The sequence below is a fragment of the Vulpes vulpes genome, chromosome 4 (assembly GCF_048418805.1).
Source record: "Vulpes vulpes isolate BD-2025 chromosome 4, VulVul3, whole genome shotgun sequence".
In the NCBI taxonomy this organism is placed as follows: Eukaryota; Metazoa; Chordata; class Mammalia; order Carnivora; family Canidae; genus Vulpes; species Vulpes vulpes.
Window position 1 is genome coordinate 98,987,847 of NC_132783.1, and position 25,396 is coordinate 99,013,242.

The 25,396-nt window shown below is 45.2% G+C and overlaps 1 protein-coding gene and 1 long non-coding RNA gene across 3 annotated transcripts in view; one reads left to right on the forward strand and one right to left on the reverse strand.

The window, feature by feature from the left end:
* STK10 (serine/threonine kinase 10) overlaps positions 1–22,941 on the forward strand; it is a 113,621-nt gene extending 90,680 nt beyond the window's left edge. For both annotated transcript variants that reach the window (XM_026007115.2, XM_072756592.1), the window contains 9 exons: positions 1,699–1,822; positions 2,434–2,613; positions 6,237–6,329; positions 9,647–9,776; positions 11,486–11,610; positions 13,060–13,248; positions 13,754–13,879; positions 17,210–17,323; positions 20,490–22,941. In XM_026007115.2, coding sequence (XP_025862900.1) covers positions 1,699–1,822; positions 2,434–2,613; positions 6,237–6,329; positions 9,647–9,776; positions 11,486–11,610; positions 13,060–13,248; positions 13,754–13,879; positions 17,210–17,323; positions 20,490–20,630 — 1,222 coding nt within the window. In that variant the 3' untranslated portion in view covers positions 20,631–22,941. The remainder of the gene's footprint in view (positions 1–1,698; positions 1,823–2,433; positions 2,614–6,236; positions 6,330–9,646; positions 9,777–11,485; positions 11,611–13,059; positions 13,249–13,753; positions 13,880–17,209; positions 17,324–20,489) is intronic.
* On the reverse strand, positions 9,363–17,272 carry LOC140598648 (uncharacterized). The gene is made up of 2 exons (XR_012001180.1): positions 17,185–17,272; positions 9,363–9,811 (listed from the first exon to the last, which is right to left on the reverse strand). It is a non-coding gene; the product is annotated as an uncharacterized lncRNA (long non-coding RNA).
* Positions 22,942–25,396: the final 2,455 nt, after the last annotated feature.

The following is a 25,396-nucleotide window of genomic DNA, read 5'->3' on the forward strand; positions in this document are numbered from 1 at the left end:
ATGAACTCTGGCCTAGAACAGGACATGGGCCTCATGGACTCATCCTGAGAGGCTGCCAAGGAGCCCTGATTTATAGTCAGGAGCTCAAGTTCTTTCTACATCATTTTCTTTTCTGTTGACATAAATGATACTTATACTTATTAATCTTTAATGGATTTGCCCAGAAAGAAATATAGTTAACGCTTTGGAGTTTGTCTTGTGGTTATTTCTTTTGTGAGTAAACACATACATATATGGACAATATACGTCTTACAAAAATAAGGTATACTGTGTGGTTTGGGCCAAATTTTTATTGTATTGACACTTTTTTTTTAAGATTTTATTTATTTATTCATAGAGACAGAGAGAGAGAAAGAAAGGGGCAGAGGCACAGGCAGAGGGAGAAGCAGGCTCCATGCAGGGAGCCCGACATGGGACTCGATCCAGGGTCTCCAGGATCACACCCCAGGCTGCAGGCGGCGCTAAACCACTGCGCCACCAGGGCTGCCCTGTATTGACACTTTGAATAGGTAATATAATGTCATGGTACAAAATTAAAAAAACAAAACAAAAAAAGAAAAAGGTAAACAGTGAAAAATCTCCCTCCCATCCTTTCCTGCTCGGCATCTAGTTCCCCTTTCTCTGTTAATATTTTATGATGTAATCCTTTTTTTTTTTTTAAGATTTTATTTATTTATTTGAGAAAGAGCAGGAGAGTACAGTAGGGGAGTAACAGGGAGAGGGAGGTGTCAGCAGCTCACTTTTTTCATTTAGAAATCATTCCATATCTGTTCATAAAGAATTGTTATATTTTTTAAAAGAATTATCTCATTTTTAATAGATGTTTTTCCACGTAATTACATATTTTCTAAAACTTGATTTTTTTCATGGTTGTGTACACAAAATTAACATCAGATGGATACATACTAACTTATTTGACTAGACCTATATGATGGACATTTAAGTCATTTCCAGTTTTGGACTATTATAAATGATTTTTTAATGGATATCCTTATTCAGTTTTATTGTGCATTTGTGAATACTTCTTAGAATCGATATCTAGAAATGGAAATACTATGTTAAAAGGTATGAACTTATTACCAGTTATCCTCTAGAATGTGCCAGTCTATAACAGCATATATGAAAATATCAATTGTCCCATACTCTTGACTTTTATTTTATTTTATTATTATTTTTTGTTTTTTTAAGATTGTATTTATTTATTCATAGAGACAGAGAGAGAGGCAGAGACACAGGCAGAGGGAGAAGCAGGCATCATACAGAGAGCCTGATGTGGGACTCCATCCAGGGTCTCCAGGATCACACCCTGGGCTGCAGGCGGCGCTAAACTGCTGCGCCACTGGGGCTGCCCTACTCTTGACTTTTTAATGAAAATAGAATTTTTAGGTTGCACCTCATATCTGTATTAAGTATATAAAATTAAATAGTTTTAAATTTTCATTTTGCTTTTTGTTTCGTGTCTATTCCTGTTTTGTGTTCCTTTTGAAAAGTAGGCTACTCCTGTTTTTCTTAGAAATTTGTAAGCACTTCTTATACATTGATTATCAATGTATTGTCTGTCAATAAATGTCAAATTAAGAATGAATTCTAGTCATGCCTCTGCCCCAGACTTATATGATGCTCTTCCACATTCTGGCCTTCAGTATCTCTAGCCTAGAGTTATGTGATCTCTGACCTCCACATCCTTTCACCCTTCAGGCGCCAGGAGCTACGAGAGCTTCGGCTGCTCCAGAAAGAAGAACATCGGAACCAGACCCAGCTGAGCAGCAAGCATGAGCTGCAGCTGGAGCAGATGCATAAACGTTTTGAACAAGAAATCAACGTGAGTGTGAGAAAGGATGGGTCCCTGGAGGGCTTCTTGCTCCATGTTTTCTTTTTTTTTTTTTAATATATTTTTTTATTATTTATTTATGATAGTCACAGAGAGAGAGAGAGAGGCAGAGACATAGGCAGAGGGAGAAGCAGGCTCCATGCACTGGGAGCCCGAAGTGGGATTCGATCCCCGGTCTCCAGGATCGCCCCCTGGGCCAAAGGCAGGCGCCGAACCACTGCGCCACCCAGGGATCCCCTCCATGTTTTCTTTAACGGCAGTAGAGAGCCCTATTCCTTTGGTTTCCTGGTCTCATGAGGCGTTGACTTGTGCACACAGAATCTTACAAAGGTCCCAGTGCTTTTTTAGGTCATATGGGAGGATCTCCAGAGGGACACTAACCTTTGTTGAATAACATACTAGAATTTGCAAGGTAGATGGTCTGATCTCCCTTTTGCACATGAAGAAACAGAGTCTCACAGAGGTGACTTGTCCCAGGTCACACAGCAAAGAGGTGGATGAGCTTGGATTCAAATCCAGGTCTGAAGATAAGCTCTGGGCCCCGCCATCTTCCTTCCAGGTATAAAGTAACTTTGCTGAATTTCTCTTTCTGCTCCTTCCAGGCCAAGAAGAAATTCTTTGACACAGAGCTGGAGAACCTGGAGCGTCAGCAAAAGCAGCAAGTGGAGAAGATGGAGCAAGACCATGCTGTACGCCGCCGGGAGGAGGCCAAGCGGATCCGACTGGAGCAGGATCGGGACTATACCAGGTTCCAGGAGCAGCTCAAACTGATGAAGAAGGAGGTGAATATGTGTGGGGTGGAGGCTGGGGGTTCTAGTTTGCAAGTGATCCATACTCCAGCTGAACCCCCACTTTAGCAATAGAGAGAATTTTGGGGAGCTTGTATACCTGAAAAGTTCACATCCAGGTGTCTGTATTTACGTGTTCCAGCTGTACCATGAGAGGCCACATCTCTGTCATTTGGGCTTTGCTTTCTTGTATTGAGTAGGTACCCAGGCAGTTTCCTGAACTTCTCCCAGCTGAAAGAGAGCAGGGGAAAAGGAAGGGATGGTAGCCCAGGGGCATCTGAGATGCTTTCACCAGAAAGGGGGAGCTTGTGCTAGGTGGCAGATACACACATCCTCTGTGCCCTGCCCTCCCTCTCCCAAAATAGCAGTCCCCTAGTTGGCATCCACATGGCTCTTTTCTTTCCTCTCCCAGCTGGAAGAGGAAGTGGGGGGAGGTGGCAAAGAGGTAGATAGTCCTGAGACAAAGGTAGACAAATTTCTCAGCTGGCCCTGGGGAAGGGCATCTGGGTCCCAAAGAACAGCCCACACCTCCCTCTGTGGAGCCTGCCACATACTTACTAGGCCATTCCTAGTGTCCAGATGAACAGCCTCCAAGGGTGGTCTGTGGTGCTGCGGGCCTCAGAGCCCAGCTCCCGGATTGCAGTGCATGGGTATGACATTTGTTGTATCCAGGGGGCCTCAGGCAGCTGCAGGGGCAGAGCTGGGGTGACAAAATAAAAATTACTGCAAAATATGCACAATGAACAGAATGTTAGCTACTTAAAGTCAGGATCCATCAGGGTCAGGATTAGGGTAAGGTGAGGAGTTTGAGTCCTGCAAATATATGGCTGGATCCTGTCTATTTTAAATTTTGATATTCATGATCTTGTGGCATGAATTTTGATATTTTTAAATGTAATTTATCTTGATTACTGAGGTTTATGGTATTCTCTTTTATGTCTGAGGTGAGTGCCTTGCTGGCCTTACCTTGCTCCTGGCCCCCTTGCAGAGAGCTGGGCCAATGGGTTAGGGTATGATGCTGATACAGGCTTGGGAGTCAGGCCTGGTTCTTTGTCTTGGCTCTGGATCACTACCTGTGCTGAGCTTTGGACAGGCAACTTTCCTGAGTCCCACTTAACCTCTAAGTAAAGCAAGAGCTATTTAGCAGCTTTTTTTTTTTTTTTTTTTTTTTTTAACTATCCACATGTATTGCACGATGTTGGATGCTGGAGGTACTGAGCAAAATAGATAGGGACCCTACTCTCAAGATGCTGTTCACTGCCATGGAAGTCAGTTGTTTTGGGCCATTATAGGTGTGTATTTTTATACCTATCTCTCCTTTCTTCCCGGCACTCCCAAAACACGAATATTACACCTTTGGTATTTTCCTGTAAGTCCTTAAAGCTTTAGTCTTTATAATCCTTTCTCTCTGTTGTTCATATTGCATATTTTTTATTACATGGTCTTCAAGTTCAGGGGCCCTTCTGTCCCCTCCACTCCACCCAAGCTCTATCCAGTGTTTTCTGTATTTAGTGTCAGAGGCTGTATTATTTTTTACTTGTCTCTTTTTTAAAGATCTTATTTATTTTAGAGAGGGAGAGAGAGAGAGAGAGAGAGCGAGCATGCATGCACATGTATGTGGGAGGGGCAGGAGGGAGGGACAGACTATACTGACCGTGGAGCAATGCAGGGCTCAATCCCAGGACCCTGAGATCATGACTTGAGCCAAAACCAAGAGTCAGATGCTTAACCAGCTGAGCCACCCAGGCACCCCTTTTCTCTCTTTTTTTTTAGGGTTTGTATTTTTCTATGGTAATATTCTCTCTTTCTATTAATCTCAAGTATGTTTACCTTCACTTGATGGAGTGCGGTTATAATGGTTGCTTTAAAGTTTTTTGTCTGATAATTCCAATGTCTCTATCATCTTGGAATTAGCATGTGATGAATTTGTCTTCGAAAATTGGTCACACTTCCTGGTTCTTTGTATGGAGAGTGATTTTGGATTGTATCATAGACATTCTGAATGTTACAGTCTGTAGACTCTGGGTCCTGTTACGATCTAGAGAATGTGACTTCTTTGTTTCAGCAGGTAGTCTGATCCTGTTAGGTTCTGACCACAGGTTCTGTCTTAGCTTCTGTGGGTGGTGGCTCCAATCATAGTGTGGTTTTCAAAGCTCCTGCTATACTGTTTCAGGTCTGTTTGGCCCTGCTCAGCTCGGGGCAACTTGAGATGTGTGTGGGCTCATGCACAGAATTAGGGTTTCCCTCCTGCTGCCACCTTCTCTCTGGCATTCTTCCCACACACTCTGACCTACACAAGCCCCTTTTTCCTGGTTCTCTGGCCAGAACATGAGGTTTCTTACAGAGTTTTAGGTACCTTTCCCACTGCATCACTGTGTGGGTCTGGGATTGGTGCAAAGCCAGGAGAGCAAAAGGAAAAAAATTAAGAAACTAAAAAATTAAGAGACTCGCCCCTCTCCTGGCCCCTTCTACAAGTTTTGACTCCTCTCATGGTCACCTGTTTTTTGTTTACTTTTCAGAGCCCTCAGGTAGTTGTTTTTGGCATTTTATCCAGAGTTTTTCACTGTAGTCAGCAGGAGAGAGAGGCTGCTTTGGCTTATACTCACCATGCCAGAAGAACTCCCCTGGATTGTTCTTTTGATCATGGACAGTATTTTTTCACCAGCTGCTCCTAAGAACCCTGTCAGTGAGTTTTGGGGTGTTAGGCACCTTAAAGGTGTGGACTCCTCATAACTGTCTGAGGAACTCTGGGTGCCTTAGAGAGAAATGTCATGCATCTCTTCTCCCATTTCTGACATAAAAGACAGAAGCCCACTTCCAGCTGGCTTGAGAACACTTAGTGGCCTCTGACCAGGAGGGCAGACGTGTCATGAGGAATCCTTCCTTTTCATGTTTTGGCATTGCTTCCTGACATGGATCTTCGTCTCAGGCAGGCCCCTCCAGGGTGGCCCACTGTGGCCCCCATCCTTCCAGTTTACAACCCCAGAGGATGGTAGCTTTCCTTGATAGTTCAAGCACACATCCTAAAGCTCTCAGTGGCCAGCGAGGGTCATATGCTCATCTCTGACTAGTCCCCGAGGCCAGGGCTGGGAATATGGTGGAGGACTGCCTGCATCATTGCCCAGCCTAGCATCAGGGTGCAGTGGGGGCTGTCCACTCCACCTGCACCTCAGGAGCTGGGGAGATGGGACCTAAAGTGTGCATTCTTAATCAGGGAGAGGGCACCCCTAAGGGGATAAAAATATCTTTGCTTATTATAGTGGTTTAACAGATTCATGGTTTGTCTGTGGGGTTAATATTTTATAGGGGTGGGTGATTAGGAAGAAAATGTCTAGAAAGACTTGTAAGGGGACAGTAATGAAAAAAGGTTGAGAAAGGCTGCCCTGAAGGAAAGGGAGGTGCTGCCATGAGAAGGGAGCATGATACCAAGCAGCCAAAAGCTGTATCTCTTTGCTCTGGGGGGACAAAACCAGAGCCAGCAGCAGACAGGAGTAGGCCAGCGGGGGCTACCTGTCAGAGGGGCTTGATTGAGAGTGGGGTTGGGGGCCAGTGTCTAGGAAGCCGAACCTTGTCTTTGGTCTCCCTGACCCAGCCACTCTCTGCTGTTTCTGGTGCAGGTGAAGAACGAGGTGGAGAAGCTCCCCAGGCAGCAGCGGAAGGAGAGCATGAAGCAGAAGATGGAGGAGCACGCACAGAAAAAACAGCTTCTCGTGAGTCCTTGCCCCACCTCAGTCAGGGAGTAGAGGGGTTGGAGAGTGACAGTGACCATGAATGATCAAGTTCTCCCTCGGTCTATGCGCATGCTTTGGTCCTTGAATACCCATCTCTTATTTTGAGTGCTTAAATCCAGCTGATCCTTATTAGCACCTCCCCCATGCAGCCTTTCTTGATTGCTCTCACTCCAGCTGGAAGTGAGCTCCCCTGCTTCTGGACACCCCAGCCCTTTACATCTACCTTCTCCAAAGCATTTAGTGACTCCTGCCTTGTCTTAGGGTTGTTTGTATGTCACATCTCCTTGAATAACCCAGTATATCCACCTGCCCACTTGGCATCTTTTGGAATCTCAGATGTCAAACCCATGATCTCCCAGACGCAGCTCTACTGTATTCTGAGGGGATCACTGTCTTCCATCCTGCTGCTAGGCCAGAAACCTTGTCATTCCTGGCACCTCCTTTCCCTCTAACCCTTTATCATCTTCTAAAGCGTGGACTTTTTTTGTTTTTTTAAAGCTCCAAACTATCTCTGGATATTTCCACTTGGTCAGCATCTCTGACTCCCTAGCCATAGTCATCTTTTGCCTGGACTGCTACAGTAGCCTCCCAGCTAGTCTCTCTGCTTCCTCTCTTGCTCTCCTGCAGTTTTCTCTCCCACCAGACAGTGTGATCAATATGAATTCCAAATCTGATCATGTCACCTTCCCCCATAGCCTTGTGTCTTGAAAACTTTCAGCAGCTCCCACTTTGCCATAAGGCCTCCTGATGTGCTTACAAGGCTCTGTGGGTCTGGCCCCTGCCGGCCTCTCCCAGCTCAACTTAGTCCACTCTGCCCCAGCCTCACCAGTCTTCTCTGTGGCCCTTGTCAGACCACATGCTCCTTTTTCTCCCACTTGGGAGTCTCTACATTTTGCTTTTTCTGCCCCTGAATGTACACTTAAAAATGCTTTGTATATTATCTGGTTGAGCATTCATGGCTTACCAGGATAGGTGCTGTTTGTTTTTCCCTTTGCAGAGGTGACTCTGCAGTTAGCAGTATGGGGCATGGCCCCAAACTCAGTCTGTCTCCAGACTGTGTTCTCTCCAGAGAACACTGTCCTACAACCTGTCCCTTGATGCTATGATCAGAAAAAGAATTCAGGGCTGGGGAGGATCGGGGAGACGGCTCCTATCCCCAAACGGAGAGGGCAGATTGGTTCTTTAAGGAGGCCATTTTGGCAGTGGCATCTAGAGACTAATCCTGAGGATAAATCATCAGAGAGGCTCACAAACAGCTACCAGAGTGTGAAGAGCAGCACCGTCTAAAATAGAGACGATCTGGAAACAACCTATTAGGTATTGGGTGAGTAAGCTATGATACACCCGGGCCATGAAATATTTTCAGCCATTAAAACTCATTTGAGGGATCCCTGGGTGGCGCAGCGGTTTGGCGCCTGCCTTTGGCCCGGGGCGCGATCCTGGAGACTCGGGATCGAATCCCACGTCGGGCTCCCGGTGCATGGAGCCTGCTTCTCCCTCTGCCTATGTCTCTGCCTCTCTCTCTCTCTCACTGTGTGCCTATCATAAATAAATAAAATTAAATTTTAAAAAATAAAACTCATTTGATAGAAGATTCCATTATGACATGCAGAGGTATTTTTAATTTTTAAAAATAACGGTAAAATAGGGGCATGTGGGTGGCTCTGTTAGTTAAGCATCTGCCTTTGGCTCAGGTTGTGGTCCCAGGGTCCTCGGGTTGAGCCCTGTGTTGGGCTCCCTGCACAGTGGGGAGCCTGCCCTCTCCTTTGCTGGTAAACAAATAAAAAATTACGGTAAAATAGACATAATTTAGCATCTTAACCATTTTTAAGCATACAGTTCAGTGATACCAAGTATAATTACACCATCATCTAAACTATCCCTATCACCCATCATCTCTAGAACTCTTTATCTAGCAAAACTGAAACCCTTCCAGTTAAACAGGAACACCCATGATACTCCTCTCCTGGTCCCCAGGAACCACCATTTTACTTTGTCTCCACAAATCTGACCTCCTATACGTGGGATCATATTTTGGCCTTCTGTGTCTGGTTTACTTCAATTAACATGCCCTCAAGATTCACCCATGTTGTAGCACATCTAAGAATTTCATTCCTTTTCAGGGCTGAGTAATGTTCTGCTGTGTATTTATACCACAGTTTGTGTCTGTACTCTTTTGTCTGTGGATACCTGAGTTGTTTCCGTCCCATCGCTATTGTGAATAATGCTGTTACTGGGACACCCGGGTGGCTCAGCGGTTAAGTGCCTGCCTTCAGCTCAGGGCGTGATCCTGGAGTCCGGGATCGAGTCCCACATTGGGCTTCCTGCATGGAGCCTGTTTCTCCTCCCTCTGCCTATGTCTCTGCCTCTCTCTCTGTGTCTCTTGTGAATAAAATGAAATCTTAAAAAAAAATCCATTAAAAAAATAATGCTGTTACAAACATTGGTGTACAAATCTCTAAGTCCTTTTACATAATTTTTTGAAATAATAGATGTAAACATGTTTATATAGATAGACTAAAACCAGCTCCTGGGTGATAGGATGCATGGGGATTTTTGTTTCTACTTATGTGTTCCCTAAAGTTTGTAGATTTTAATTTTTAATTCATTATTATGGGAAATTAAAACATAAGCAGAAAGAGGTACAGTAGGAACCCCCTCATACCCATCATCTGATCTCAGGAATTAGGAACTCCTGTCCACTTACTCCTCCAATAAAAAATTACGGTAAACAATTACGTATTTTGAATCAAATCCCACACATCATATCATTTCACCTGCAAATATCTCAGTATGTATCTCTAAAAAAAAATCCACAGTACTGGGACCCCTGGGTGGCTCAACAGTTGACCATCTGCCTTCGGCTCAGGGCGTGAACCCAGAATCTGGGATCGAGTCCCACATCGGGCTCCCTGTGAGGAGCTGCTTATCCCTCTGCCTATGTCTCTGCCTCCTCTCTCTCTGTCTCTCATGAGTAAATAAATATATCTTTTAAAAAAATCCACAGTAATATAAACATACCTAAAATTTAAATATTTAACAATAATTGCTTAATGACATACTTGCAGTTGAGCCATTATTTACATTTCCAATTGTCTCATGATTTTTTTTTTCCATTTGATGTTTGAATCAGGGTCCACATAAAGCACACATACAGTTGGTTGATGTGTCTCTAAGTTTCACATTTCCCCTACATATGTTTTCTTTGCTGCTCATGATGAATTCTTCTGTAATAACAGTAGAGGTCAAGATGCTGAAGCCAGTGCTGAAGGTCTGCCCTCCTCTCTCCCACACAGGACCGAGACTTCCTGGCTAAGCAGAAGGAGGACCTGGAGCTGGCGATGAAGAAAATCACTGCTGACAACAGGCGGGAGATCTGTGACAAGGAGCGCGAGTGTCTCACTAGGAAGCAGGAACTCCTTCGAGGTGGGTGCCAGAGAGTGGGCAGGTTCTTCTTCATCCTAAAACCAAATAGCATCCTTCAGGGCAAAACATGGGGACAGCCCCTACTGAAGTCAGCAGTGAGGCTCAAATACCAGTTGTCACCGACATTACTTGACATTATTCCTGATGTTGAGGAAAGAAGCAAGCAAGTAAAGTGACGCAGAGTAAGTAGCAATTGTAAATAAGTATGCTGGGTGAATGGAGATGGGGACAGAATTGAGCCCCTTACTATAGCTATCACGTATTGAGAGACTGCTTTGCTAGGCCGTGTGCCAGTCTTCATGGCCCAGTCTCTTTGAATCTTAACCTTCACACAACAAGGCGTTTTTGTAGATGAGGAAACAGAGACTTGCAGAGCCACTATGCTTTGCCTGGGGTTGCTCGGCCAATGAGTGGGTGGTAGAGTGGGCCTTGAATGTGGATCTCCTCTTGAAGCCGAGCTCCTTACTACCCTGGAGTGGTAGCAAGGTACCTCTGACAGGTTGTACTCTGGCAGGTCCTTCACAGCATGAGACCTTCCAGAGACAACCCCAGTGCAGGCTACTCCTAGAGGGAGGGCAGAGGAACTCCTGGGGAAGGAGGGCTTCTGTATTTGGAGTCTCTGGGATAGAGCTCTGAAGGGCAGTAGGGCTTAGGGTTTTTCTATAGCCCCAGCTTTATCTCCTCTATGCCTAGCAAATGTTTGGTGTGGTTTTGTGGAGTGTTCAAAGAAAGCGGCCTTTAAATGGCCCAAAATCTGTTATGTTTAAAACAATTGGATGGATGAAAATTTGATTTTGGTGCCTATGGGCTTTTGAGCCACCAGTCCAGCCTGTTGTGAAGAAGTAAACACCATAGGGCCAATGTACAAGCATTGTCTCTGGCTTACTGCGACAATGAATAAGCTTCAGCCAGGGCTGTGATGGCCAATGCAGCTAAGCAGTGTATACCCCTCAGTACTTGGGTGTGGGGGAGTAAAATGGGGTCCTTGATGTTCTGAAGAGCCACAGATGTTTCAGGAAAGCCCTCATTTTCTGTTTTTGTCCCATGATGTCTGGAAGAACCACTCTACTTTTGGGACAGTGGTTCTGATTTTGGTCAGAAATCCAAATCACTGTTCTGATGTACTGTGGGCAGTTACCGGTTTTCACAGATCAGGAATGCAGTGAAATAAACTGACCATTTTAGTGGCTTGAGCACAACCCACTCTGTGTCTTGCAGGGCATGAGGTCTTCATCTGACACCAGCTCCCTGCCCGTGGCTGAGCAGAGGATTAGTTAACAGACTTCAAATCAGAAAATCCCAGATACTGCTGTCTCAATAATGTATATATAAGGGATGTGCAGTGGCCAAGAGGGTCTCACCTATTTTCCAAACGAGGAAATAGTGACAAGAGGGCTGTCCTATCTTCTTCACGGGGTTTCACGAGCCCTTCCCAACACTGAACATAAACATGTCTCCCAAGAACATTTCTCTCTCTGTGGTATGGTTGGCAGAGGCAGGAGCCGAGGCCTGGATAGCATCTGCTACCTGTCCCAAATCCTAGTGAATGAGCTGGGTTCCAGCCTAAGTCTCTGGTTTCTCTGGCTGCTGACTCCAGTCACTTCCTGGTGTACCACACTCCTGGGAGCTATCATCTGATGCAGAGCAGGGCCGGGCCGGGCCCAATGGGCTCTGGCCATTAGCATCTCATCAGGCCTTATCCTTCACAGACCGGGAGGCAGCCCTGTGGGAAATGGAGGAGCATCATCTGCAGGAGAGACACCAGCTGGTGAAACAGCAGCTCAAAGACCAATACTTTCTTCAGCGGCATGAGCTATTGCGCAAGCACGAGAAGGTGAGGTCCTTGGCTGGGCAGGGCACCAGGGCTGCCACCAAAAGATGTCATGGCACCGTGAGGCCACACCGTCTTGGGGTGCTACTTGAGTACCATCTGTGCTCCCAAGAGGAGCCAGGTGTTGGTCATGGTGAGGCCTGGGGAGGTTCCTGGGGGATGTCCTGCCTCAGGTGGAGGGGCCAGGAATAGGGGAAACTGAGCAGGGAAGCAGATGGCGGCTCATGCACTGATTCAGACATCTTAGGGTGTCTTTCCATTTTCCCCTTATCTCTCTCTTTCACATACATTCCCTCAGATTACTTTTAAACTTAAACACCCCCTCTGGCTTCCTCTGCCAGGAAGCCTTCCTTCCTGAAGGCCGCCTAAGACCAGGCAAGGGCCCCTGCTCTGTGTGGCCAGAGCACCTTCTACTTCTGTGTAGTTTCTGTCTTGGTTTGATCCCCTTAGTGGGAACAGAGACAGAGAACCAAGGTCTGGATGTATGGTCAGTGGCTAATTATAATCCCTAATCTAAATGCAATGATGGCAGTCAGCATAGGGCTGTGGTGGTTCTGAATAAGGGTGCCCAACCTGGCTAGGAAGTCAGGGGAGGCTCCTTGGAAGAGGTGATGGTCATGTCAAGTTTTGGAATACAAATAGGTGTTATGTGAAGAAAAAACTCAAATTTATTAAAACTTTTAATTGACACCTGCCATCAAGAATGATGAACCATTGGGGCACCTGGATGGCTCAGTGGTTGAGCATGTGCCTTTGGCTCAGGTCGTGATCCCAGGGGTCCGGGATCTAGTCCTGCACTGGGCTCCTTGCAAGGAGCTCCTGCTTCTCCTTCTGCCTATGTCTCTGTCTCTCTCTCCTTGTCTCTCATGAATAAATAAACAAAATCTTAAAGAAAAGAATAACGAACCATCCCTGTTACTGTACATTTTGCTCTGAGGTAGTAGCTTTAATGGCATGCCACCAGAGATTGGATGAGAAGGCATTTAGAAGGTGAATATCCAAAACATTAACAATAACAAAAAGTAACATTTTCTGTTCTTGCTTTAAAAATTAACAGTAGGAAAAAAATAAAAATAAAAAAATAAAAATTAACAGTAGAGGATCCCTGGGTGGCTCAGTGGTTTAGTGCCTGCCTTCCGCCCAGGGCCTGATCCTAGAGTCCCAGGATTGAGTCCCACATTGGGCTTCTTGCATGGAGCCTGCTTCTCCCTCTGCCTGTGTCTCTGCCTCTCTCTCTTTCTCTGTGTCTCTCATGAAAAAATAAATAAGATCTTAAAAAAAATAAAATAAAAATTAACAGAAGTAAAATAATACTAACTTTGCTCTGCTAAGAGCCACAGGGGGCCATATGGGTCCTGGGCTCCTGAGTTTGTGTGGCAGCCTTGGGCCTCTCCTCACATCCCTGGGGCCCAGAGCACACTTGACCTCAGCTCCTGCTGGCTGTCCTCTCAGGAGCGGGAGCAGATGCAGCGCTATAATCAGCGCATGATAGAGCAGCTAAAGATGCGACAGCAGCAGGAGAAAGCACGGCTGCCCAAGATTCAGAGGAGTGAGGGCAAGACACGCATGGCCATGTACAAGAAGAGTCTCCACATCAATGGCGCGGGCAGTGCCTCTGAGCAGCGCGAGAAGATCAAGCAGGTGGGGGCTCTGTGGGTGTATTAGCGTGGGGACAGATGCAGGCTCGGTGAGTCCTGAACCTTATGTGGTTGGGGAAATAGAAAATACCGGCTGCAGCACAGGGTCTTGGAAGCTGGGGTGCCAGTTACACCCTGGAAGCCTCATAAGCCCCACAATGACGACCTCTGCCCCCTGCCCTGTTCAGATGCTAGTGCTTCAATCCTGCGGCTTCCTCTGCTGGCAAATCCCTTCCTCTGATCTGCCAAGCCCCTACTTGGATGTCACCCATGTGTCTTGGGGACACGGGAGTTGGTAGTCTTGGACTCCTGTGATTCCTGTGTGGTAACAACATGATGTTGTGTCCCCACCAGCCTGGGTCTCTGCTCAGGCCATAGCCTGAATGGTATAGGGCACTAGGGCTGTGCACAAGCCAAACCCTCTGATGGGACCTTCCAGAACAGGGTGGAGGTTGGCCCCCCCGGCCAGTCTGTGGCCCTCTGAGGCACTCACCCTCTCTCTGTTGCAGTTTTCCCAGCAAGAGGAGAAGAGGCAGAAGTCGGAGCGGCTACAGCAGCAGCAGAAACATGAGAACCAGATGCGGGACATGATGGCACAGTGTGAGAGCAACACGAACGAACTGCAGCAGCTGCAGGTACAGCCTTCCCTGCCCACCCGCCCCTGCCAAATCTCAGGCTGCCTCAGTTTCCCTCAGGGCAGTCCGCTCTCAGGGACCAAAGACTCTACAAATGGGGAAGGAGTCTCCTCAGAGGAGCTTGGGCGAAAAGTTTTAATCCTGCTGTGTAATGTTGGCCATCTCCTTCCATCACCTCCCAGGCTGTAGATCCTGCGTCCATAGAATGGGTATGGGGTGGGGGTGAGAATTCCTATTTTGTAAGATTGGAATGAGGCTTTGTAAATGAGATGACTGAGCTGAAAGTGCCTTGCCTGGGGCCTGGCAGTGGCATGCTGCTAGATTTTTTTGGTCATCACGGTGTCTTGGGACAGGGTATCTTCATATCCTAATACCAAAACCAGACATTACAGGTAAGGAAAAACAGCAAACCAATATCTCTCATAAACATGGATGCACAAATCCTCAACAAAATATTAGCAGATTGTCTGCAACAACATATAAAAATAATTCTACACCATGACCAAGTGGGCTTTAATCTCAGGCTGGCTCAACATTCAAAAATCAATGTAGGGCAGCCTGGGTGGCTCAGAGGTTTAGTGCCACCTTCAGTCCAGGGCATGATTCTAGAGATCCGGGATTGAGTCCCATGTCAGGCTCCCTGCGTGGAGCCTGCTTCTCTCTCTGCCTGTGTCTCTGCCTCTCTCTCTCTCTCTGTCTCTCATAAGTAAATAAAATATTTTTTAAAAAATCAATGTAATCCGTAACATCAGCTGGCTAAAGAAAAATGACATGATCTTATCAACAGATACAGAAAAACCATGACAAAACCTAGCACTCATTCATAATAACACTCTCCGTAAACTAGGAATAGAGGGGAACTTCCTCAACTTGATAAAAAAACACCCACAAAATCCTACAGCTAATATCATCCTTAATGGCAAGAGGCTCAAAGCTTTCCTACTGAGATCAGGGAAGGGTATCCTGGTGTTGCCAACCTCTTGGTGACCCTTTCCCTAGGGAGATCCTGACCTCTTCAAGATTCCTGAGCTTGCCCCGTACCTGAGGGGCACCACCCCAGGAGCTGGTACTTGGAACCCCCTTGTGGAGAGCAGGGCATTGCCATACCTGAAGGATGGGCCGGACTCAAATCTCTGTGATCTCAGGAAATTGCTCGGGCTATTGGACCACTTGTCAATTTCTGGACAGGCAGAGGTGTGGAGGAAAGATGACAGGCATTGAAGCCTGTCACGTAGGGACTCTGTGAATTTTAGGCATCCCCCTCACCTGCATCTGTTTTCCTATCCCTGCCTCATGAGGTTAACTGGGAGGATTAACTGAGAGAAGCCATATAAAGTGCCAGGGTCCCAGCTCTCACAGGTTACAGGTACTCCATGCTGCTAGAGTACTGTTGTTTTTCTTTTTTTTTTTCTTAAGATTTTTTAATTTATGCATGAGACACACACACAGAGAGGCAGAGACATAGGCAGAGGGAGAAGCAGGCTCCTCACAGGGAGCCTGATGTAGGACTCAATCCCTGGACTCAGGATCACTACCTGAGCCAAAGGCACACGGTCAACCACTGAGCTACCCAGGCATCCCCCTAGAGTACTGTTTCTAACTCCATCGATTTCTAAACTCTCCAAAGCCAGAGCTTGAAACTCAAAATGAAAATCTCCCAATGGGTCCCACTCTTTCAACCCAGTAGGGTTGAAGGCACTTTCCCCCTTGCTTTATAAGCTCCTTATAAACTACAAGATCAATTCTTTGTGAGGAATCAACAGGGACTTGACTCTTCTGCCTGTGAGAAATTCTAGGTAAATTTTGTGAGGCAGATAACTTAGAGAGAGAACAGTAAAGTTGAGAGTGCCTCAGTCAGGTCCGTGTCTTCATCCTTACCACAGATCTCTTCTGAGGAAATGATACACAATACAGAAAATTATATAGTTGATATAAATATTTTTACATATAGATTATCTTAGTTCCGGCTGCTATAACAGAATACCAGCCTGGGTGGGTTAAACAGCAATTTATTTTCTCATAGTTTTGGAGCGTGGAAGTCTTAAGATCAGCTGCCCTGTGTGGTTTGGTTCTGATGAAGCCTCTCTTCCTGGCTTGCAGATGGCTGCCTTCTTGCTGCATCCTCACATGGCAGAGAGAAAAAGAAAGCTACGTATCTAGTGTCTCTTCTAAGGACACTAAATCCCATCGTAAGGGCCTGACCTCCAGGATCTCATCTAAACTTAATTATTGGGATGCCTGGTGGCTCTAGTTGAGTGCCCGCCTTCAGCTCAGGGCGTGATCTTGAGTCCTGGGATCGATTCCCACATCAGGCTCCCTGCATGGATCCTGCTTCTCCCTCTGCCTCTGTCTCTGCCTCTCTCTCTGTGTGTCTGTAATGAATCAATAAATAAAATCTTAAAAAAAAACAAACAAACAACAACTTATTTCCTAAAGGTCCCACCTCCAAATACCATCACACTGGGGATTAGAGCTTCATCAAAGGAATTTTGGGGAGACAGTTTAGTCCAAAGCACAGAGTACAGTGCTATTTAACATAGTGAAAATTGGGTTGCCTGGGTGGCTCAGTGGTTGTGTGTCTGCCTTCAGCTCAGGGCATGATCCCAGGATCCGGGATCAAGTCCCGCATTGGGCTCCTTGCGAGGAGCTTGCTTCTCCCTCTGCCTATGTCTCTGCCTCTCTCTCTGTCTCTCATCAATAAACAAAGTCTTTTTTTTTTTTTTAAATAAAATAGTGAAAATTAAGAGCAACCTAAGTGACAAAAAGTAGGGGAATGTGTAAGTAAATTTGATGAATCCACACTGGGATATTCTGTAGACATTAAAAATGATTATGAAAAATATTAATTGTTGTAGAAATGTTTATATTATAGTGTTAAGGGTAGGGGGGAAGCAGGTTTCAGGAATGTATATACAGGGTGAGCCAGACAACATCTAGGACATCTAAATTTTTGCAGTGGTTGCCTCTAGTAGTGAGATTAGGGGACATTTTTATTTACTGTTAATAGTTTTATTGTTTTGTTAAAAAAACATATATATTCATGTTGAAAAATTCAAACAATGCAAAAAAGCACAGAGAAGGAAGCTGGAAATGACTGCAGATCCCATCATACAATAAGAACTGTTAACATGAGTATTCTGAAATATTCCTTCAGGCATCTCTTGGTATGTACATATTTATATGTATAGTTTCATCTAAGTTACAATCAAGGAGAAGAAATAATACATGAATAATGCTGGTGCCATCATGGCTACAGCATGAGGTATGTTTCAGCCCTCTGCATCTCTGTCTTCTGAGTTTCTTACCTGTTCTGCCTGAAATTTGTTCTAGAATGAAAAGTGTCACCTCCTGGTAGAACACGAAACCCAGAAGCTGAAGGCCCTAGATGAGAGCCATAACCAGAACCTGAAGGAATGGCGGGACAAGCTTCGGCCACGCAAAAAGGTAACCATGTCTGGGCTTGTGGGCTTGGTGGTAGGCTCTTCTCCATGTTGAGTCCCAGGTCTGCCTAGGATGTGAATATAGATATATGTAAGATACAGATTTATAGATTTACTTTAAGAAATTGGCTCATACGATTGTGGATAGCTGGTAAGTCTGAAGTCTGCAGGGCAGGTTGCAGGCTAGAGACCCAGAGAAGGGTTGATGTTGTAGTTTTGAGTCCGAGGGTGGTCTGGAGGCAGAATTCCTTTTTCCTGAGAGGGACCTCAGTCTTAAAGCCTTCAAATAGTTGGACAAGGCCCACCCACATTAGGGAGGGTAGTCTGCTTTACTCAGTCTACTAAGTTAAATATTAATCACATCTGAAAGTTCCTTCACAATGACATCTCAATGGGTGTTTGACAAACTAACTGGGTACCATGCCTTGCCAGGTAGACACATAAAATTAACTGTCACAGGGTCTCAGCATGGTCATTTGTAAAGTGGAGATATGAATATTGTACTGTACTGTACAGTGTTGTGCAAGAAGTCATCAGCCAGCCCTTAGTACAGACTAGGGACATACTCATTTCCTTCCATTCCTAAACTGAGGAGACAGTTGCCCTAATTACCCTTGATCAAGTATCCTGAAGCCCTGAGGTTTGTTCTGCCATCATATATCAGCTCCACTTGTTCTGTGGTCTTGACAAAAGGCAGCTGCCCACCTCAGCTATATAATGGAAGTCTTTGAATTGAGGCTTCCCTACCTGCGCTAATGGAGCTTTCTGGCTGGAAGCTGGCCAAAGGTCCTAGACCTTCCTGTTAGCAGGCCCGTGTTTATCATTTTCTGTAATCATGGTCTTTGGGGACTTTTGATACTTGACATTCAAATCAATAATGCTCCTGCTGACATAGGTCGAGTCTGGTATAAGGAAATAAATGTTCACCTGGTTCTCTTCCCTTGGCACATCCTGAGAGGGAGTTTGAAGATGAATGATCACATTGCCTTTAGCAGCTGCCTCATATTTCCAGGGCACTGGGGCTTAGGGGAGGTACCACAGTATATGTCAGGGGAGCTGCATTGCATTTTGCCTATGGGGGCTGCTATTTTGCAGAATTCTTTGCAGAATTATCTGTCATTAGCTGCCTGGGTTATTGTTGGGACACTGAACCAGAAGTGATATAAAAAGTTCTTTTATACTCTTGGATTATAGTCCACAGTCTTGAGCTGTATAGGGGAGCAGGGGAGATGACTATACGCTGTGGAATAGTTTTAGAAAAATTCAGGCTTATTTCTTTCAAACGTGTACAGAATATCTGGTAGCACCAATAGAGTATTGCTTGGGTGACAGTAAACAGAGTAAGTCTTCCCTTCTCAGCCCTGCTTTTAGGTCTATAAAATGTAGATAACGTTTCTTCTGTTAAAGCAAGTGTAGTCAACTATTGTCCATGGGCCAAATCTGGCCTACCATCTGTATTTGTAAATAATGTTTCATTGGATTGGAACACAGCCAACCTCATTCATTTACATATTGCCTATGGCTGATTTTGCACTACAAGGCAGTTAAGTAGTTGTGACAAAGACCTTGCAGCTAGCAAAGTTTAAAGTATTTATAATCTGGGGCAGCCCCGGCGGCGCAGCGGTTTGGCGCCGCCTGCAGCCCAGGGTGTGATCCTGGAGACCTGGGATCGAGTCCCACATTGGGCTCCTTGCATGGAACCTGCTTCTCCCTCTGCCTGTGTCCCTGCTTCTCTCTCTCTCTGTGTCTCTCATGAATAAATAAATAAAATCTTTAAAAAAAAGTATTTATAATCTGGCCTTTTACAGAAAAAAGGTTACAGACTCCTATCTTAGGTTATATAGATAAAATATGTGGTAGGTGTTCTTTTACAGTGCTTCAGAGCACAGGCTTTGGGGTAAGTTTAGCTTCCTTATCATCATTCGTGTATTCGCTGGAGTAGCACTTCTAATTTCCTTCAAAACTTTTGCTTTGTATTCACAACTTTACTATGACTATTTGGTGCAAGATACCAGATTTTGGCCTATGTCAAGTTTCAACACTGCCCTCCTCGCTAAGCTTCATCATTTCTAGCTTTTGATTTGCAGTGAGAGCCAGGCGGTAGATCTCAGTGTTTCAGAGCTTTAACTCTGAAGTTAGAGGTAGGTTCCCATCTTGGCTATGCCCCTAGCTAGCTGAGTAACCTTGGGCAAGTGATCTAAGCTCTCTGAGCTTCAGTTCCTCTATCTGTAAGATGGAAATAATAGTACCTGTCTGTCTCAAAGGGTGAAGACTGAGAAAGATGTAATGTACTTAGTGTAGCACCTGACACATAGTAAGTACTCAGTAATTATGACCCATCAGTTTTTAGGGTAGGCCTTACACTTAATCCTCACAACAGCCTGCTAGATAGGTAATGATTTTGCCATTTTACACAGGAGGAAAGGTGACATGTGAAGGCCACACAGCTGGTTATAAGAAAGCTGAGTTCTGTATGACTGTGAAGCTCATGTTTTTCTAGTACACTTTGCTTTCTTTTTAATTGAATGCTTCAAGACATTTTTCTGGTAGGATCCAATTTATTTAGATAAACTTACATGCGCCCCAGGGAAGCTCTTGCAGGAATGGTCAACTAGTCAGTCTGCTTGGAGTTACCTAATGTGCCTTTATAACACAGAGAACCCCTGTCCTACCACAAATTTTCAGAATCAGAATCTCAGGAGGTAGTGTGAAGGCTTGTGTATTTTAAAAAACGATGCTCTGGATGATTTCTTTGGGGGCAGTGCCGTGCCCTCATTAGGAACACTGTGTACTTAGACATTTCTGCTTCTGCTGTTAAATCTGCCCATTTTCTACTTTGGGTCTTTCTCCATTCATTTGCCTGTTTTCCTGCCAGGAGACTGGCATCTGCCCGCTGCCCCCCACACTGAGATGACATTTCACCAAACTATAGCCCTTGGCCCATAGCAAACTCCTGTATGGTTGTAGCAGAAGGAAGCAAGAGATGGTACCTTTATTCTGGGTGACTGGCTCTGGAGAAGGAAAGGGAAGACCCAGTTACCCATGCACTAAAGGCCTGGGGGGTGGGGGGTGGATTTTCAGAGAAGGCCACTTTGGTGGCGGTCCTGTACTTGGGAGGCCTGTGTCCTATGGGATCTGACTGAGCTCTGTCTGCCCTCTCTCTGTCCTAGGCTCTGGAAGAAGATCTGAACCAGAAGAAGCGAGAGCAGGAGATGTTCTTCAAACTGAATGAGGAGACAGAATGCCTGAACCCTACGACCCCAAATAAGGCCACGAAGTTCTTCTCCTATAGCTCTGTGGATACTTCTTAACAGCCATCTGGGGCTGTGGCTGGCAGGCTGGTGGGCCTCCAAGGCCCACCCATTCTCTGTGAACAAGTAACTCAGGACCCCTTTCCCTCTTGCTTCCATGCCAACTTGAATCCAGCGCCTTGCCTTGTGCTACCCCAGCTGTGCCCAACAGACCCTTCCCAGTGTTCCTTAATTCTCGCTCACTTATGGAGTGCGAGGTTTATTATGTGTTGCCCGTTTCTAATGTATGTTCTCTTTGAATCCCACATCCCTTCAAGTTGTAGTGATTTGGGCTGCTCGTGGGGTCAGCGTCTGGGAGGAATGGTGTTCTGCAGCCTCGAGGCCCTCCTATTTGCCAAAGCACCAGTTTTGCTGCCTGTGTGCATGAAGTGCTGCAACTGGTAACAGTGAGTTTGTCCATATTGTGATTCTTGCTGGCTCTTCAGCCATTGTAGTATCAGACAATAACTATGGCTCTCAGCAGCCATTTGGTTCCTAGTGAAACCTACCCTGCAGCCAGCTGCTCAGGGGGTGCTCTCATCCTTCCAGTAACCTCAATTTGCTTTCCTCTTGAGACAAGGCCATATCTACAACAGTGGGATGGAGGACAGCCTGAACGGATCATTCTGCTGGTCTTGGGTATTTTGTGCCATCTTGTGCCCCACCTCTCCACCTCTGCACACATATACATACACACACACATACATAGGGCTTGGCCCCCTGGCACTACCCAGGCTTGCCTCTGCCCTGGGCCTCTTGTGTCAGCTGGGCTGAAACACATTCACTGCCTTAGCCTGTGCCCCTGAGCATGTTTAGGTGAAACCACTGGTATGAAGTGTGCTGGGTACTGGCAAAAATGGTACAGGCTGAACTGCAGTCTGTGATTTCCTCTAGCCCCTGTACAGGATCCTGTGACTGTGCCTAGGCTGTTCCTGTCTCACACCTGCCCATCCTGTCTGCAGGTGATATGGGAAGGCTGTTTTCCTCCGCCTCTCCTAGCAGGAGTCTGGCCTTACACTTGAGACATAGGCTGGTAGTCACTGGGATTTCTGTTGAGGAAGAAAAAGCATTAAGGAAAAACATAATGCTTCCTGCCCCTAGCAACACAATGGATGAAGCTTCTGTATCTCAGATGGAATTCTGGGCCTTCAGGTTACTCAGCTGGCCTCCCACAGATTGTGATTCCCCTAGACTGCAGGATGCAGATGACCCAGTAAAAGTAATACTCAGGCATTCAGTTTATCTACAAAAAAACCTTTTTTCACTTTGATCTCTAATTTGAAGGAAATATAAATGAATGGCTTCTACAGAAAGATACCTGCTTTAAATAAAACTAAAGGCGATTTTGAGGAATCATATGGATGATGTATTAAGTCTGGGTACTGTTTTGCTGGTGATGGAGTGGTTAACACCCCTGAAGGACTTTTTCCTTCACTCCTACTAAACATTTAAGATTTGATGCTTTGACCTAAAGCAATTCTCTTGATGATTTTTTGGCACTGGTTTAACTGGATCTTGGGGAGGTGGGGGACTTGGGGTTCCCAAGGCTTACAAATGCAGTGAAGATGCTCTGGGGGTTGTGGTAAGGCAGTGGTCCTCTTAAGTTAGCAAACATTCAGCTTGCCTGCTTCAGTATTTGACCCAGATGGGACAGTTTTCTGGTCTTACACAAATGAGACAAGGGAAACAATTGGCTCCTTTTATTCTTTTTTGGTGCACAGGTGCTGGGAAAATGTGAACTAGCAGTAGTGTAATTACAGAACACTGACCAAGTAGCACCAGACAAGGCCAGCACTGACAAATGGTCAGGCGGGGCTGATTTTGGCTTTGTTTACAGAATTGCCTTTTGCAGCCTGGAGTGTGAGAATGAGTATTTAGGTGAAATGCCAGTTTCATGGTTCAGATGAAAGTCTTTGATTATTCCCCTATTTGTCTTGTCGTTCACATGACTCCTTGAAGGAGTTACTGCTTCCCTGTTTAGTGCTGCCCAAGGCCTGATAGCTCCCCTGTCCTTTCTGGATGAGGGTTGGCTGGGTCCTCCAGCCTCATGATGGAGCCAGCATGCATGCCCATCAGTGAGAAGGCTTACACAGTATTCCTCATGCCCTGTGCTAATGTTTTCCTCTGTAAGGGACAGATGGAACTGTTTCTTGTTTTCAGTCCAATCTTGGCAGAGTAAATATAACTAACTTATATTTTCCCTTTATAAAGGATAGAAGTTATTTTTATGTCATTTCAAAACTTTATACAAAACTTTTGTAAAATGTTTTCTGGAAAGTTTAACTGCGAGAATGTAAATATGCTTCTAATAAAATAATAAGGTGAGAGACTATTTGTGTTTGTGGTTGTTCTCTTGGATTGGGGTGGCAACAGCAGGGCAGACTTAATCCATATTAGCTAAGTGAGAAAGGGTTTGCTGTATTCTGAGTACCCTGGTGTTTCCAGGTCACACAGCCAGTCTGACTTTGGGGTGGGTTTCTGTTTTGTAAGAAGTTATATATGTGTGTATGTTCGTGTGTGTGTGTTCTGTATAGACATTTAACATTAACATTCTCATTTAATATCAAACATTTGACCACCAGGGTTTTTCACGTATTAGCTTATTAAATCCTTTTAACAACCCATGAGGAAAACTTTGTCATTCCAATTTTATAGATGAAGAAATGGACATAGGGCAAGAGGAAGTCTGGTCCAAACTTTACAACGTTGGTAAATGATACCTATGAAACTCAAACTTAGACCTCTAGAAGCATTGCCTCCACCACACCTCCTCTCCCACTATCAGCTGCCCATTATGCTCAGTAAGAGTCACACAGGCACTCAACGACTAGCTGCTGTATTTAAAAGCATTTTCTGCCATGCCTCTAAAGTCCCATTCAGGGTTTCTTAACCTGGGGTCCACAGACTTCCCCTATTACTAAGAACTCAAAGGGAAGAATTCAGGGTGTCTTTGTCCCTGGATGGGAAAAGATTTGGTGTTTGACTTACCTCTAACTGAAATTCAGTACTTGCTGTCTGTATGGATGTAGGCAACCAACTCTAGTAGTATAAGTAGTCCCCGTGACTGTGCCAGCAATAGAAATCAGAGATTTCATCTTATAATACAGGTGTGCAGACATCTCAAAACTTTGTTCATCACTTTGAAATAACAGTAGTTATTTGGTCAATCACTAGGTCCTGTTACGATTGAGATGTATCACATTACATATACATACATATATCTATAAGGAATATATATATGTTTTCTAATATATTGATGTCTAGCTTTCATTATGATTAGTTTCACTTGTAATCTATATGCTTTACATTGTGCATTTGAAAATATCCTGAGAAGGGTTTTACATTCTTTATGGAATGCCACCCTACTCTGTCTATGGCCCTGAGCTGTCACTGTCCTAGAAATCTGACCAGCAGGTGGCGGTCCACTGTCAGGGTGTCCCATAGGTCTGTGAACTTGGTGTGTTGGTGGGTAGGGTTGGTGCAAGCAAGCTAGCAGCTGGCATGCTTCCCATTAAGGGACAGAAAAATGACTGGGGTTCCCAGGAAAAAGGATTCATGAGATTGGTGAAGAAGATAATACATTAAGGGGTACATGGAACTTGAGAAATGAGATCATTCACACGAACTGATACCTCTTATGCGCTAATTGCTAGAGATGCTGAAATGAATACAACCCTGACATTGCCTTCAAAATACTTGTCCTGCTGAGGAAACAGACCAGAGAAGCAGAGTGTTCAGGCTGATAGAACCATGGAGAATCAGGGAAGAGCTTCTAGAGGCAGTGACACTGAATCGAGGAGGACAAACTACTATGAGCCAGAATATATTCAGGAACCGAGGTATGAATGGCTGCAGAGAACAGAGTCAGACCTGCATGCCCGGGCTCAAACTGACCTTTACCAATCTAAGGGCAGTAAGAAGTCTGGGAAAGAGTTTACTCACAGAAAGGACAGTTGAAATCATGACTGTAGCAACTCAACAGACCAGCTGAGGAGAGAGAAGGTTGATGTTGAATGGGAATAATGGCCTACAAAGGTTGGAGACTTCAGGAAGGAACGGACACACTGCAGGCTTTGCAAGGGCAGGGAGTAAGACTAGTGGATTCCTAAGCATCCAGGACCCAGTATGTTGCAACCCCGAGATACTGAGTCTGGGTTTCTTGTGCCATTAAAGGTCTGAAAAGGGAGTAGCGGTGGTCTGGGGGCTGTAGACTGGATGTATATTAGCCCACATGGAATCAGAGGTGGTGACTAGGTCTGATTAACCACTATGTTGCTAGTTAAAAACAAATCTGAGAGTTCTGCTTCTAGTGATGGTAGATGAGGTAATTCAGAGCAGTCCTCTAAAACTGAGGACAATTAGAAAAGCTGAGCAAAAATATTAAATATGTCTACTTGAAGGCACAAGAGATCTGTAAGACAGTGAAGACTTACAAAGCCAGGATTGAAGAAAGTATGGAAGGTCAGAGAGATGATTCTGGTATTTTATTCTGAGAGGACTTACTGATGTCAGAGAGGATACAAATGTGGAACTCACTGAGGGCCAGGATCTCTGCAAGGGGAGTTTGTACATGTAGTCCGTACAATGGTCATGTCTGATGCCCCTCATGGGGATCCTACTTCTCCCTCTGCCTGTGTCTCTGCCTCTGTGTGTCTCTCATGGATAAATAAATAAAATCTTAAAAAAAAATCCCAAACCTTCATTATCTGTGTTCTGGTTCTTCAGCTCGTTGTGAACATTTGCTTTCTGTTTTTGTTTGTTGAAACTATTTGGTAAGTCGTCCTTCT